The sequence below is a fragment of the Channa argus genome, chromosome 12, assembly GCF_033026475.1.
Source record: "Channa argus isolate prfri chromosome 12, Channa argus male v1.0, whole genome shotgun sequence".
In the NCBI taxonomy this organism is placed as follows: domain Eukaryota; kingdom Metazoa; phylum Chordata; class Actinopteri; order Anabantiformes; family Channidae; genus Channa; species Channa argus.
Genome location: NC_090208.1, coordinates 21,229,642 through 21,243,386, shown reverse-complemented (window position 1 = coordinate 21,243,386; position 13,745 = coordinate 21,229,642). Strand labels below are relative to the sequence as shown.

Genomic DNA, 13,745 nt, shown 5'->3' with positions numbered 1-13,745 from the left:
GGAGTATGTGTGATTTAAAATTTAAAGAGAAGTACTTACTTCAAGACCATGGCTCAAGACCATTTCGAGCAGCACATTGTATGCATGGTATATTTGACACAGACCTGTGTTACATTCTTTCTGGCTTGTTCCTCACAGCTTTTCCGGGAGGTGAGGATCATGAAGATGTTGAATCACCCCAACATAGGTGAGTCACACTGAAACATGAGTTTCCACTCTGCCGTCACTCACTGGGAACCAGATTAATTTTTCCTTCAAGGTCAAATCAAGGTATTGAAAATGATAACAGTCCTTATGCTTTCGCCTTTTTTGTTTTTGCTTTTACTCTTGCTATCTTTTTCTTGCTCAACTCTTATTTCCTCTTCTTCTCTCTTTTACTTTTTTTTTACTTTTCCCTTATCTCCCTTCACATTCTGCCTTTTGCCTTTCTCTCTCCACCTCCAGTCAAGCTCTTTGAGGTGATAGAGACAGAGAAGACTTTGTACCTGGTAATGGAGTACGCTAGTGGAGGTAAGTGCGTTTCACTATTTCCCCTGTGGCTTGGCTCTCTGTATAGTAGACTCAAATGGTTCCCAATAAATAAAAGAAAAGGTTTTATTCCCTTTATTGTACAGGCTCTCTAGCCTTTTAAGTAATATGTTTACAGTGTTGTTATCAGTAATGTCCTGGTTTAACTTGTTCATTTGTCCTAGTTGTTCATTTTTGCGTATTGGCTCCCCCTTCCTCTTTATCAAGCAGATTATTGACATCGCAAGCATGTGCCTATTTAATTGTGAATACCTTTCTAGAATTTTGAGATGAACAAAAACTAATACAGACCCCCCCCCCCCCCCCCCCCCCCCCCCAAAAAAAAAAACAAAAAAAACTTGAATTTTATATAAATTAAAATGTTGGCACCATTTAAACTGACTAGCTTTAGCTCAGATTACCTTTCCATCTATTGTTGAAGGACAATGCTTAGTTTAGTTTAGCATTGGGCCAATACTCTTTTTCACTGCCAAAGTATGAGGATCCAACAATAAATCCCCTGTCCTATATCTTCTGTTTCCCAGGAGAAGTCTTTGATTACCTGGTGGCTCATGGCAGGATGAAGGAGAAAGAAGCACGTGCCAAATTCAGACAGGTTTGTTTTCGCTGTAAAAAGAAATAAAAAGGCTTAGCATGTGTAATATCATATTATATATGCTTATACTATATGGCTGATATGTTTGTTGGCGCACTGGACTGAATCAAAATTTATTTGGGTTTTGATGTGAAAGTTTTTGTTTTGTTTTTTTTACCACAAGTTTAAGCTTTGAGAGCAAAAGAGACATGAAGTTTGCATTTAATATTTTTTGTGATTGTTTTGATCATTAGATTCAAATACGCTACTTAAAATTTACATCTACAATTTACCCCCTTGTGACTGTTTCTGATAAAATCCTAATGAACGGTTCTGTGTCCTTTTTCTAATTGTCTAATGATTTCAACATTTTCCGTCCCCATTCTGTCATCCTCTCTCACCCTCTCTCACTCACTTTTTATCACTTTCTTACTCTCCAGATTGTGTCAGCAGTGCAGTATTGCCATCAGAAGTGTATAGTACACAGAGACCTCAAGGTGAGAACACAAACTAAAACACACACATCTTGTGTCCAAGCAGAAGCACACTTTCTTGCTTGTCCTGCCTCTACGTATTAATCTTAACATGATTTCACTTTATGAGATTAAATTCCACCCCCACATTAATAGGTGAACCAGTGGTTATTCAGACATTATATAACTTCTCTCCTTTTAGTGCTGGGGCTTAACGCATACTGCATACTCAATTTTGTTTAATCTGTATTTCTTATCTTTTCTCCCTTTTGGTCCATCTCATCCTAATTCTGTTTTGTTAGCAGTTGTTTATTTGTTGTCAGAAATTTTAACAAATAACCAAGTCATAGATCTAATGCTTCCAAATCATTTAGGCTCGTAGTGTTATGCAGAGTTGTAAATCCTCTTATTGTGCCAGCAGACAGACATGTAGCCAAAACATTATCATTATTATGATAGTATTATGTCACAGTAACCACAAAGAAACCATCATCACGAAAGTGCTTTTCTCAATCTAGGCTATTTTTTGCTTTTCAATAATCATTTTGATTATTCTGATTATTTTTCAATAATAAGAAAACATTTTCTACTCTTATCAGTCAATGATGGTTGTCACTTACTAAAAAGGCTTCATGATAAATAAGAGTTTTTTTTGGAGATTAGACACCTCATTAATGTAAAGCGTCCCATCCTGGACATTATCATAATCAGTCTTGATCTGGGAGTAATATGAAATTCAGCACAGGCTTAATTCTAGCAGGTCCTACACTGCAAAACAAAGTTTTAATGAGTCGGCATTTCAAAAGTGAAATGATTGTTTGTTTCCCAGAATGGCTCACAAGCATGAAGTTTATTCTTCTATGTATATCATAGTGCTGACTCCTTCTTCTATAAAACCCACAGAGACTTGTATAAGGATTTTATTGTTTGATCAACGTAATTGTAAAGTAGAAATCTTCCAATAAAAAAAAGTCCCCAGTGAGCATTTACTTCTCACTGAGGGCCTTGAGATGATGTCAGTGTTGTATTTAATGCGGACTCATACTCGTGCAAACACACAGACGTATACAGAGCAAAGTGAAAAGGAGAGTGCACCTGTTGCTAGGCAACCCCAGCCTCCTTGCTCACTGGCTCACTTCAGGCTTAAGAATAAAAACAAACACACACAAACAGGAATAAACTGGTAACTCACTTTGCCCATTGTCCGTTACTTGTAGGCCCTAGGCTAGTACTCTGAAAACACCCTCTGTCACCAAGGCTTCAGTCACCCACCCACAGGGAAAGGTGCTTTAAACAGCTGTTGGTAACAAAATGGAATGACATGCAACATTAATTTGCATGTCAGTGGAAATCTTTGTTACACTGACATGTATGATAGGTTGGCCTCTTTCTTAAATGCTAGCTTCGAACTTTCTGTAGCTCTAACGTTCATGTGAAGGAAGTAATGTATACTCAAAACTGCAAATTAATGAGAAATCCCTTTTTGTCCTTTTTTGTCTTGTTTTTCTCCTCATCCTCTGGCACTCGTCTTCATGGTTATGTGTTTTGTCTCTTTCCTTTCTCTCCCACACGCTCTGTCTGCAGGCGGAGAACCTGCTGCTGGATGCAGACATGAACATAAAAATAGCGGACTTTGGCTTCAGTAATGAGTTTACTCTGGGGAACAAACTGGACACGTTCTGCGGCTCCCCTCCCTATGCTGCCCCGGAGCTCTTCCAGGGCAAGAAGTATGATGGGCCTGAGGTGGATGTCTGGAGCCTGGGGGTGATTCTGTACACATTGGTCAGTGGCTCGCTGCCCTTCGATGGACAGAACCTCAAGGTCAGGAGGAGTAGAGAGTGTGTTTGTCTGTGTGCATGCACATTACATAAGCGGATCACTTTACACATTCACACTTTTCTAAGTACTTTTTCTGTATTTTTCTTGGTGGTAAATCTGGTACTTGGTAGGGTTTTTAAACAAACGCTTAAATGATTTCTGTGAACTATAGTTATTCACACCACCTATCACACTACGTACCCACAGTCAGTACCCACATGACTCATTCTGGAAGTGCGGAAACATTTTGGGTGGGCGATTATGACATTGAATGTGGAGATATTGATATTACCATGTCTGTGAACAGCTATCTAGGCCTATCAAGAATGCTTTGCAGTGCCTCCTGCTGTGTGGTGTTTTGTTTAACACCTACTATTTATTTGACAGAAAGGATCTTCTGTCTTTAACTTCTTTGTGCTGTCATAGGTTGTAGCTGTATTAAAATGAGTTTGGTTATTTAAGTGTGTCAAACTGACGCCCTGATAAGGTGCCAGATGTGCAGCTAAGGTAGTTTTTTATGTGGATATTTTAGCTTTTCCGAAGAATATTCATAACATTTAGAATTGACTCAATTTTACCGTTTAATAGAACTTTATGCAAATTCAATGCCCAACTGTATAATGTGCTGTCAGGGATTGTACACTGTACAACAGTGTTAAAATCTGTTACATTTGTCATCCAGTGAATAAATAATAACTAATAAGACCCCCCAGTGGGGTGAGCAATCGTGAAGAGGTTGTGTGTGCCTTGTGACTGATGATATTCGGATATTATGTTTCTCTCACATCACCCACATAGCACACTGTCATTGTGTTTGAATCACAGCTTTTTGAAAAGCTTACAAGCTCTTGTGCAGGTGAATGTTTAGCAAACCTATTAATCATTTCGGGGTGTGACTGCAAGTAATTCTGCAGCATGGTCAATTCAAGCCGTATCAGATTGACACTGGAAAACTTGAGTAGCTTTATACAGATGAGGCGCAGATTTATTTTTCTTTTAATTCATCAAAACATCTAAATAGATTATCACATTGTGAATTGTCAAAGGCATCATTTTGTTGTCTTTGACAAAAACCTAAAGTTGTGAGAGATCATAATTCTGTGTTAGATGTGGATATTCAGACTCTACTGTTAACACTCCGCGCCCTCTTCTTTTTGCAGGAACTGAGGGAGCGTGTGCTGCGTGGTAAATACAGGATTCCCTTCTACATGTCCACTGACTGTGAGAACTTGCTCAAGAAGTTCCTCATCCTCAACCCCTCCAAAAGAGGGAGCCTTGAGGTACCGTGCACTTCACTGGCTAGTCACTCTGCTTATGCTAAAAAGGTTTTTGTTTTTTGTTTTTCTTCTTCCATTTGTTCACTTTTTTGTCCTCTTTTTTTCAGCTTTTTAATTGTAAAAATCTTTGTTAAAGTGTGTATGTATTCACAATATTATACTCTATTCCATGGACCATTCACCAGTTGTATGTCAGTTTGTTGCTTAGGTGTCAAGTGCTCTTTAAAGGCATTGTAAATACTTGGCATTTACAGTATTTGAAATGTTGTTTGCACTTAGAAAGATGGTAACTTTTTAGGATGGTAGATGAGGATAAACAGTCCAGTTTATTGACTGTTGTTCCTTTGCTTAAAGACACCTACAGTTTAACATGTAATTGAGACCTTTTGCAATGGCATCTAACTTTTGCCAGACGCAAACATTTTGACTCATGTCCATGTTTGTCGTCATTTATGTATTTGTGTATACAACCCCTTAAATACAAGGTAGCTCATCTCGAAGGTTTATGATTATGTAAATATAAAATTATTATACATTAATCAGTGTACCCTTGTCTTTACCCTTAGTTGTATAGTTCAGAAAGATTCACTTGCTTGTGTAAGATCAGTACGCATGGCTACACACATGGTTAAAAAAAGTACTGTAAATAAACAACAATTAATTTTTTTAAATGGTGATAATGTACACATTATAGATTTCCATTTTTTCCTCTCTTACCCTTTCTTTCCTCCTTCACTGCTTATTGCCTCTTTATCATCTGTGACACCTCATGTCTCCTTGTATTTCTCGGTCTGGCTTGCTCCCAGCAGCAGATAATGAGGGATCGGTGGATGAATGTGGGCTACGAGGAGGATGAACTCAAACCTTACATCGAACCCCAGCCAGATTACAAGGACCCTAGGAGGACAGGTACTAAACAGAAACTTATCACATCACTCATTTATCTTGGGCTGAGTTCTCATCCTACATAATCTCACCAATAAAATTATAAACTGGTATTGGTGTGTTTGTGCAGACATTATGCTGCAGATGGGATTCTCGCAGGAGGAAATCCAGGACTCACTGGTAAACCAGAAGTATAATGATGTGATGGCTACATACCTACTTCTGGACTATAGGAACTCTGAGGTACACTGTTTCAAATGCCTAGAAAAACTTTATTTTAAATAGTACATGTCAGTAGTATTTTATTGATTTATGAGTTCTCTGAGCTGCACTTAGACAATTGCTATATAGCAATCTTCCAAACTTAAGTCTTTTTAATTCACTGTATATACAAGAAAATGTAAAGCTTCATCAAAACAAAGAAGTTGCACTGATTTTTGAAATGCTGCAAATACTTATGATATGAGAATGGTGACATGTTTTGAGCATAACAATACGAGCTTTTACTCCTTTGTGGTTGTTGTACCCACAACAAGGTTTCTCATAACCTGCCCTTAATACATACATTTTCAGAGCTGTTTTTAATCCTTTTCTCCTCAGCTGGATGAAGGTTGCATTAAGCCCCGGCCAGGATGTGATGTAAGCAACATAAACGCCCCCTCCACGCCTCACAAGGTACAATGAAAACAGTCGTACATGCCAGTTAACATGATGTTTCCCAGGGACGTGAGGGACATGGGTAAACTGAGTTGGTTCTGACGGGAACACAAATTTAGGCTTTAGATTTTATACCAATGCATACAAGAAAATGATATTGGTGTTCAAGCTCTGCTAGCTTACTAGTCCCTCTCTCCGTGAGTTCTTTCTGTCTCACACACAAAGCCACACTGACTTGTGTGTTCATCTCATCTCTCCAAGGTACAGCGCAGTGTCTCGTCCAACCAGAAACCTCAGAATCGCAGAACCACCGACCAGGGTGAGATTGGTGTGTGTCAGAAAATAAGGGCTGGTAGAAAGATTTAGAAGGAGCAAAATCATGGGTCAAAAATTGGGTTAGAAATTGTGTTTTTGTTCAATGCTGAGATGCTGTCTAGTCCTGCATGTGGAAGAGAAAAATGAATTAAAGATACAAGATCTTCAAAAGCTATGAATTGTGAAGTTCCTTTTTAATACATGTTGGCTAAAGTAAGAGAGGTGGGTGGAGGTTAAGGAGTGCTTGCAGAGCATATTGAATAACAGGAAACCACAACAGATGACAAGAAAGATTTGTATTAGAACTGAGAGATGATACGAAAGTGAAGATACAGATGGATCGTGATGAAGGAAGGGAAAAATCATTATTGATCAATAATTGATGGCTTTTCTGATGCACTCCCTCACTTTTTTCCCTAGGCTCTTCCTACTCTAAGAGGGGGGGGCAAGCAGACAACCGGACTACCATTGAGGAATCTGGCAGAAAAGGTTCATCAGGCAGCTCCACTACGAAGGTTCCAGCCAGCCCACTGGTCCCTGACCGCAAGAAGAGCGCCACACCCTCCACTGTAAGACAAACCACCACACTGCTTACATGACATTTGAGACTTACCTTTTGATCAAATATAAAATGACAATTATAGAACTATTACAGATAAAACCTTTGCTTGGAAAGTCATTGTTGCTCTTTACCAGTGATCAAAGCAAGTTGCTAACTAAAATTATAAAGTATTATATTGTTATTATAAATAACAAGATCCTCATACATGCTATAAGAAAGCACGCATGTTTATCCTCTCACCCAGCTGTCATGTTAGGACGTTTGCATTTTTGATAATCTTAAAGGCCATCTTTATTTTACGGCTGCTCTGTAGCTCAGTGATGCCACTCAAGAAATTTTATTAGATTTTTCCATTTTAAGTGCTGTACCGATACATCCATGAAAGCTTTTTCACCTGTGTATCAATGTTTTTATCCATGTTGCCTTTTTCCCAGCAGAGATTTTGACTTCTTATAGTAGGAAAACTACAGTTGTTAATATTCTTAAAATTGGCTCCTTTCTGTTTAAATGTCAGTACATCTTGGTAGCTTTACGTCTTGGCCAATTACCAACTGAAACGGCTAAATAGAATGCAGTCATAATTTATCTTATTTACACGTGTTTTTCACACGTTGGCATTTCAGAATGTCTTCTGGGAGAAAGACTTTTCTCACTGTCACCCAGTTTTGTCTTTCTCTGATCTTTAAAAACCCTTAACGCTGTTACTATGACTTACTCTGCAAGTACCTATCAGCCAACACATTAATATGGCAGATTAAAATATTCTTCTGCCAGCATGTTGCACCCACTGTAATTTAGTCAAACATTTCAAAGTTAGTTTACTGTGTTTTGATAATACATATGTCAAACTTTAGATGTTTAATCTAATTTCATTTGTATATATACTATGTATAGTCTGTTATAACAGACTTAATATACTGCCGGTTTATACTGTTATGAGGTTATAATAGTATATACCGACATTATATTAAGATTTAGGTCACTAATTGTAGGTCATCAAAGTCACCTGTGCTTATGGCTCAGGAAGATTGCTCAAGACTGTTCCAGGAGAAATTGATTACCTTTGTCATTTGTCCATCCTCTGTCCACTGCACTGATCTCTCACCATATTGTTTCTGTCCTCAACTTAAATCATTTCTATTTTCCTAACAGTCTACTCCTTGTCTTCCTCTCTCCCTTTAGAATAGTATCCTGTCCACTGGTACCGGCCGCAGTCGGAACTCTCCACTGGCTGAGAGAGCCACGCTGGGCCAGGGCATTCAGAACGGCAAGGACAGGTACAAACACACAATGGAAAAAGGCAGACCTTCAAATACTAGGAAAACTGCACCGTTACACAGACATTCTCACAGAGTCATTATTCGCGACTCCAACTAGTTGCTGTGAACATACACAATGCAAACACACAGTGGTTTTTGAATGAAGCAGGCCCACAGCTGTCTTAGTGATTGAATCCCAGACCTTGGCTGGTACTCTCCAGAGCTGCGCCAGCTGGCTCAGAGAGGCCCACGGCCTTCCACTAGAGTGAAGTAAACTGTCCTAGACAAGAAAATCAGGCTCTCTTGGGAATATAGGCCAGACCTCCAGTGGATTACAGATTACCCGAGATGGTCTGATGGAGGCCTGAAAGGTTGGAGCTGAGCAGTGTTCAGTGGACATGCCTGCGTTCACACATGCAGTTACACATAGAAACCCTAATTTGTTCTCAAACTCTAAACCCTCATCCAATCTTTTCTTTTAATTCAATTTACTTCTTTCCATTATCATAAAAAGGAACTTCCCCTTATATTGCTGTTGATTCGGCATTAACTCTTGAATAAGCAGAGGGTAAGGTTTTTTCAGCAGGTGCAGAACAACAAAAGCCAAAAACTTTTAGTAATTAAAAAAAGAGGATTACCTGAAGTAGCAGCTCCATTCTTTTCACTGGATTGGGATATTTCATGAAGGGGTAATATTATTTCCTCTCTGTTTTAATTTGTCTAAAATTAAATTCATCATCCCTGTTCCCCTTTCTTTCTTCTAACGCACAAAATACTTGAATTAACATTAAAATTGTTGTAAATGCCTGCAAAATTCAAAATCTGGTGTTAAATACATTTCACATGCGTCCATACATCTACATGCACATTACTCATGCTTAACTAGCCTTATGCTTTGTAAGCCTTTTCATTAAACATTAAGCCAGACCATGATGAACTGCTTAACATGTACCACTTTCAAATGACCCCCTTATTTCCACAGTAGTGTTTTTATCCAAAATATAACAAAATTAACTGAATATTATCTAGGCTTATTTTATATTTTTTAAGGTTATGCAAATTGGCACTGCATGGTCATGAGGTGGTCATCTGAAATAGCAATGCTCTTATTTAATACTGTGATTCTGTTAAACATTCTAGGTTCTGCTAACTCAGTGGTTGTCATCTGCTTTCATTTTAAAGTTACTTTATTTGATCATCATTAATGCTTTGATGTTTGGGCTTTTATACTTGTTACACCCCTCTCCCCAATTACCCTCTTCTTCCTTTTCTGTCCTTTTTCTAATTTTCTGTGTTTCATGTGCTTCTGAGCTTTTTCCCCTCTCGATCCCACTTTGCTGACATTTCCTTGGCACCTCCTTTCTTTTATTTTGTCATCATAAAATAATGTTTCTTCTCTTTCCTTTCCTCTTCGCTCTTTGAGATTACCAAGACTTCTGATGGAATGTTAACTCCTAGTAGCACTATATAATGTAAATGCTTCTTAATAGGCTTACACACATATATTGTACATGTGCAAACTTACTGGCACGCACACAAGCTGAAACATACATGTCACGCATACTCGGTCTTGCCACACATTCGGTTTCCCAGTGAATGCTGTTATTTTACCATCACTAGCCAAGATGATCTCTCTCAGATACTGCGCGTTTTTCTACATGTTTTTTTCCCCGTCTAATTAGCAGCTGTTTTGTTGGCCTCTATTGACGTCCCTCTCTTGTCTCTACTCATTGCTCTGAGATTTGTTTCTCTGTGTGTGAATAAAGTCAAGTTTGAGCTGTCAGTAATGTGGAGGTCTTTTTAGCCTGTAGCAACCTTGCTGATTAAGAGAGTAATCAGGAAATAGCCGGCATTGTTTTGCTTAAGAAGGTCCAAAAAAAATTTACTCTGTTCCTAAATTCTGTACAGTGGAAAACAACAAGAAACAGTAATGAGGAAAAGTCAGTGACTAGAGGTAGAAGTCACCTATAAAACTGCCAGCATAGAAGTAATGGTGAATATCATCCCATAAGAGGGCTAATGGCTTTAAGTCTTTTACAAAAAGTGGAAGACCAGGAAAAGAATTTAAAGAAGTGTGAGGAAACTTGACTCAAGAGTTTCATAAGAATCGAAAACAAACAACAAGGAACCTGACAAAGTCCTCAGATGCAACTGGAATAAAAGTCCACCTCTCTGCAGCCAAGATGAGTCTACTGCTGCTACCATTGCTTACTTCTGTTTTATGTTTTTCAGTCTGTCTCAGACAGTAGAAAAGCATCTGTTAGGCCTTCACAAACCAAGGTAGTGTTTGGCCATTAGTAAGTTTCCATCAGCCTTGTCTGTGGTCTTGTACGTTATTTTCCTCTCGTGCAAGTGCAGAACATGCAGCGCTACATGGCGGTTGTTGTCTTTTGCGATGTGTTCATTTGCATGTCAATCATTGGTCCAGACAGAAGGCGACATGAAAACACACAGCTGTTGGTCTTCGTCTCTGCTCGTTTTTTATATATGAAAAGATAAAGGAGCAAATCAATCAGTCATCCTCTGAGTGTGATTAAATGAGGATAACAGCAACAAAGAAAACTTTTTTTTCTTTATTCATGTCCTCCTCCTTCAAGTGTCTCTCTTTGTGTGTATTTCTGCTTGTTTCTCTCTTTTTCCCTCTAAAAGTGTGTTCTCTCGGCTCCTCTCTTCCACACCCCCACCCCCTACCTTACTGTGTTTGATGAGTGCTGCTTCTAACCATGCTTCACCTCACCTCCCTGCCCACCAATACACAAATCCCTGCCCGGTCTGTTTGTGAATGTGTATGTATGTTTGATTGTGTGACTTTTGGGTGCATTTGTACTATGTGGCACACTTAATGGATGTTTGCACATACACAAATCTGTGTGTGTGTGTGTGTGTGTGTGTGTGTGTGTGTGTGTGTGTGTGTGTGTTGGCCGGGGCACTCCTCCTTTTCCTCCCCCTCCTCCCTCCCAGCCTAAACACTCCGGGCTCCCGTGCATCTACTGCCTCAGCCGCTGCCGTCCTCTCCTCCTCCTCCTCCTCCTCCTCCTCCTCGCGTCCCCGCCACAACAAGTCACTGTCCTCCTCCAATCATCCATGCCCCTCTGACCTGCATGCACCACGGCCCAGGCAAGTCACTCACTCACTCACTCACTCACTCACTCACTCACTCACTCACTCACTCACTCACTCACTCACTCACTCATTCACTCACTCACTCTGTAGGCAGACGGTACCTCTCAGCACCATCAGCCTCTTTCACCACACACTTCTTCACTCAGCACAGGTGAACAACCTTACTGCAATGGACAAAGAGGGAAAGTGAAAGATTAAGAAGAGATAAAATTATTTGTTGGCTCTAAAACCTCCCTTCACTGCTGAGTGGAAAATACTTGACTTTTTTTTTTTTTTTATTCACACAGTGACAAATACTGGAGCAAAACTGTGAATTATTTGCTATTATTTTTCCTTATAATTTTTAAATCACATTTTTTAAATGTTCCTCCCTAAAGAGCTGGTGTCATATTTAACACAAATTGCTCTGCCTGCCAGCAGCTATCTCACAGACACAGTCACATGAACAAAGATCAGTTTTCCTATCTTGAACTGTAACTCATTTACTTTCAAAAATGTTATAGCTTTTGATTTGTTTTTGTTTTGTTCCTTTCAGAGAAAAATGCTGTGACAAAGTGAAAGAAAATTTTTATATACCGGCATATTTAAGAGGTTAAGGATTTTCTGAAATAGAAAGTGGCTGAACAAAAAGTTTATTAATGTACCTGCAGAGAGACTACATGATATCCAAATGCCACTTTGAGCGATTGTTCTGTAAGTGATTCGTTTATTCAGTCTCTTTCAATCCTCACATTTATCCAGAAGACCATGGATGAACAGGCAGGTTGAGGTTGAGAACAAGATGAACAGGTTTTTCATTGCCATTCCTGTTCTGACAGACAAGTTGTTGTTTTTTTAAACTGGCAAGAAACAATAAAAGAAGGAAATAATTATGAACCATAAGAGATTTCTAAACACAATAGTTTCCATACCTAATAAGCTGTCTGTGGGCCAGCATTTATGAGTTTGGTTATTGGTTGCTTTGATAATGAGAGGGCTCCCTTTAAGTCAAATGGATAAAATAAGTTAAATACGTAGAATGAGCATTTCCTTGGAACTTTATGGTTCCTGGGAACAGAACAGGAAAGAAGTGTTTATATTCTGTCATTATAAGCGTGAAATTAAAATGTAAAACCATAATTCCCATACAGACGCGTTGATTCTTTTCTTGTTTGATTAGTTGTCGACCGGCAACCTGGATTCGCTCATTTGTTGATACCATTAGCCTTTGTTGTTTTATAAAAGCTAATAAAAACACATCAGGGTGGCACATGTTTTTAAATTCTGAAACTGGTGACCTGCATGCTCCGATTTGGCACTGCTTTGTATTGTGGCCAGTTAACTGCAGACAATATTTACAAGGATCCTGAAAAAACATGTCACCCAGTGGAGGGTTGTGTAAGGTGGATGTGTTTAAAAGGACTTGGGCAACAATTAAGGTCTAAGGCACCAACAGATAATTGAATCGATGCTGTAGACAACTAACATCTGTATGGTAATTGTGGACGATACGATTCATTAAAAAAAGACCAATGTTTTCCTTTAACGGGAAGTCAACTGACTATTAAAAATGTAATTGAATTAGTAATAATTAGCATCTAAATTGACCTATGTAGACCTTTTAGCTTTGGACTTGGATTTGTTTTGGCCGATGTTTAACCCTGTATTTTGAAAAACACATTTATACTTTGCAACTGAAATCGACAACCTTACAGGTTTGAACTTATTTATTAGCTGTATTGATACCTAAACTTGCCTCTCTGAGCCCTACTTACCTCCATAGTCTACCTGTGCTGTCATTGTATTTTATTGGAACATAAAAAGTGCAGGTGCTCTGGGGAGAACCAGACAAAATGCAGATATAATTGTGTGTATGCATGTTACTGTGTAATGGTGGTTTAATCTTTTGCGTGATTTTCATAGAAATTTAACACTGTCCTCCATTTGGTTTTCTCACATAGTGTGTTGACAAAAGGATTTTCCCTGGTTTGACCAAGAGACTTTCAGTCCCGTGTAAAGAGAGTAGTGTCTGTGAAGGATGTTTCCATAGCTGCTGTGTTGTGCTCTGTGCTGTTCTCATAGTCTCAGTCTATTACATAAACCTGCCTCAGTTTTAATGCTGCTTGGGAAAGCCCATCTGCATGGTTATGCATTTGATTTCTTTGTGTTTGGTTTGTTTGTTGCTCCTCTGCTTGACAGTGTCTGGTTTAGGGGCTACTTTGATATTTCCAGTTTTTATTTCTTCCAGCTATGTGTCACAACACAGGTCGTTTGGTCTTGCTTAGTTAGCTTACT

At 38.9% G+C, this 13,745-nt stretch overlaps 1 protein-coding gene across 16 annotated transcripts in view; it reads left to right on the top strand.

Moving 5' to 3' along the window:
- mark2b (MAP/microtubule affinity-regulating kinase 2b) overlaps positions 1 to 13,745 on the top strand; it is a 44,712-nt gene that overhangs the window by 17,702 nt on the left and 13,265 nt on the right. For 6 of the 16 annotated variants that reach the window (XM_067524837.1, XM_067524829.1, XM_067524828.1 and 3 more), the window contains exons 4-16: positions 139 to 187; positions 445 to 510; positions 1,053 to 1,123; positions 1,543 to 1,599; positions 3,160 to 3,396; positions 4,554 to 4,718; positions 5,477 to 5,579; positions 5,686 to 5,798; positions 6,156 to 6,230; positions 6,474 to 6,540; positions 6,948 to 7,096; positions 8,272 to 8,366; positions 11,310 to 11,465. In XM_067524837.1, coding sequence (XP_067380938.1) covers positions 139 to 187; positions 445 to 510; positions 1,053 to 1,123; positions 1,543 to 1,599; positions 3,160 to 3,396; positions 4,554 to 4,718; positions 5,477 to 5,579; positions 5,686 to 5,798; positions 6,156 to 6,230; positions 6,474 to 6,540; positions 6,948 to 7,096; positions 8,272 to 8,366; positions 11,310 to 11,465 — 1,403 coding nt within the window. The remainder of the gene's footprint in view (positions 1 to 138; positions 188 to 444; positions 511 to 1,052; positions 1,124 to 1,542; positions 1,600 to 3,159; positions 3,397 to 4,553; positions 4,719 to 5,476; positions 5,580 to 5,685; positions 5,799 to 6,155; positions 6,231 to 6,473; positions 6,541 to 6,947; positions 7,097 to 8,271; positions 8,367 to 11,309; positions 11,466 to 13,745) is intronic. The other 10 variants (XM_067524836.1, XM_067524835.1, XM_067524830.1 and 7 more) reach the window with 9 other exon arrangements.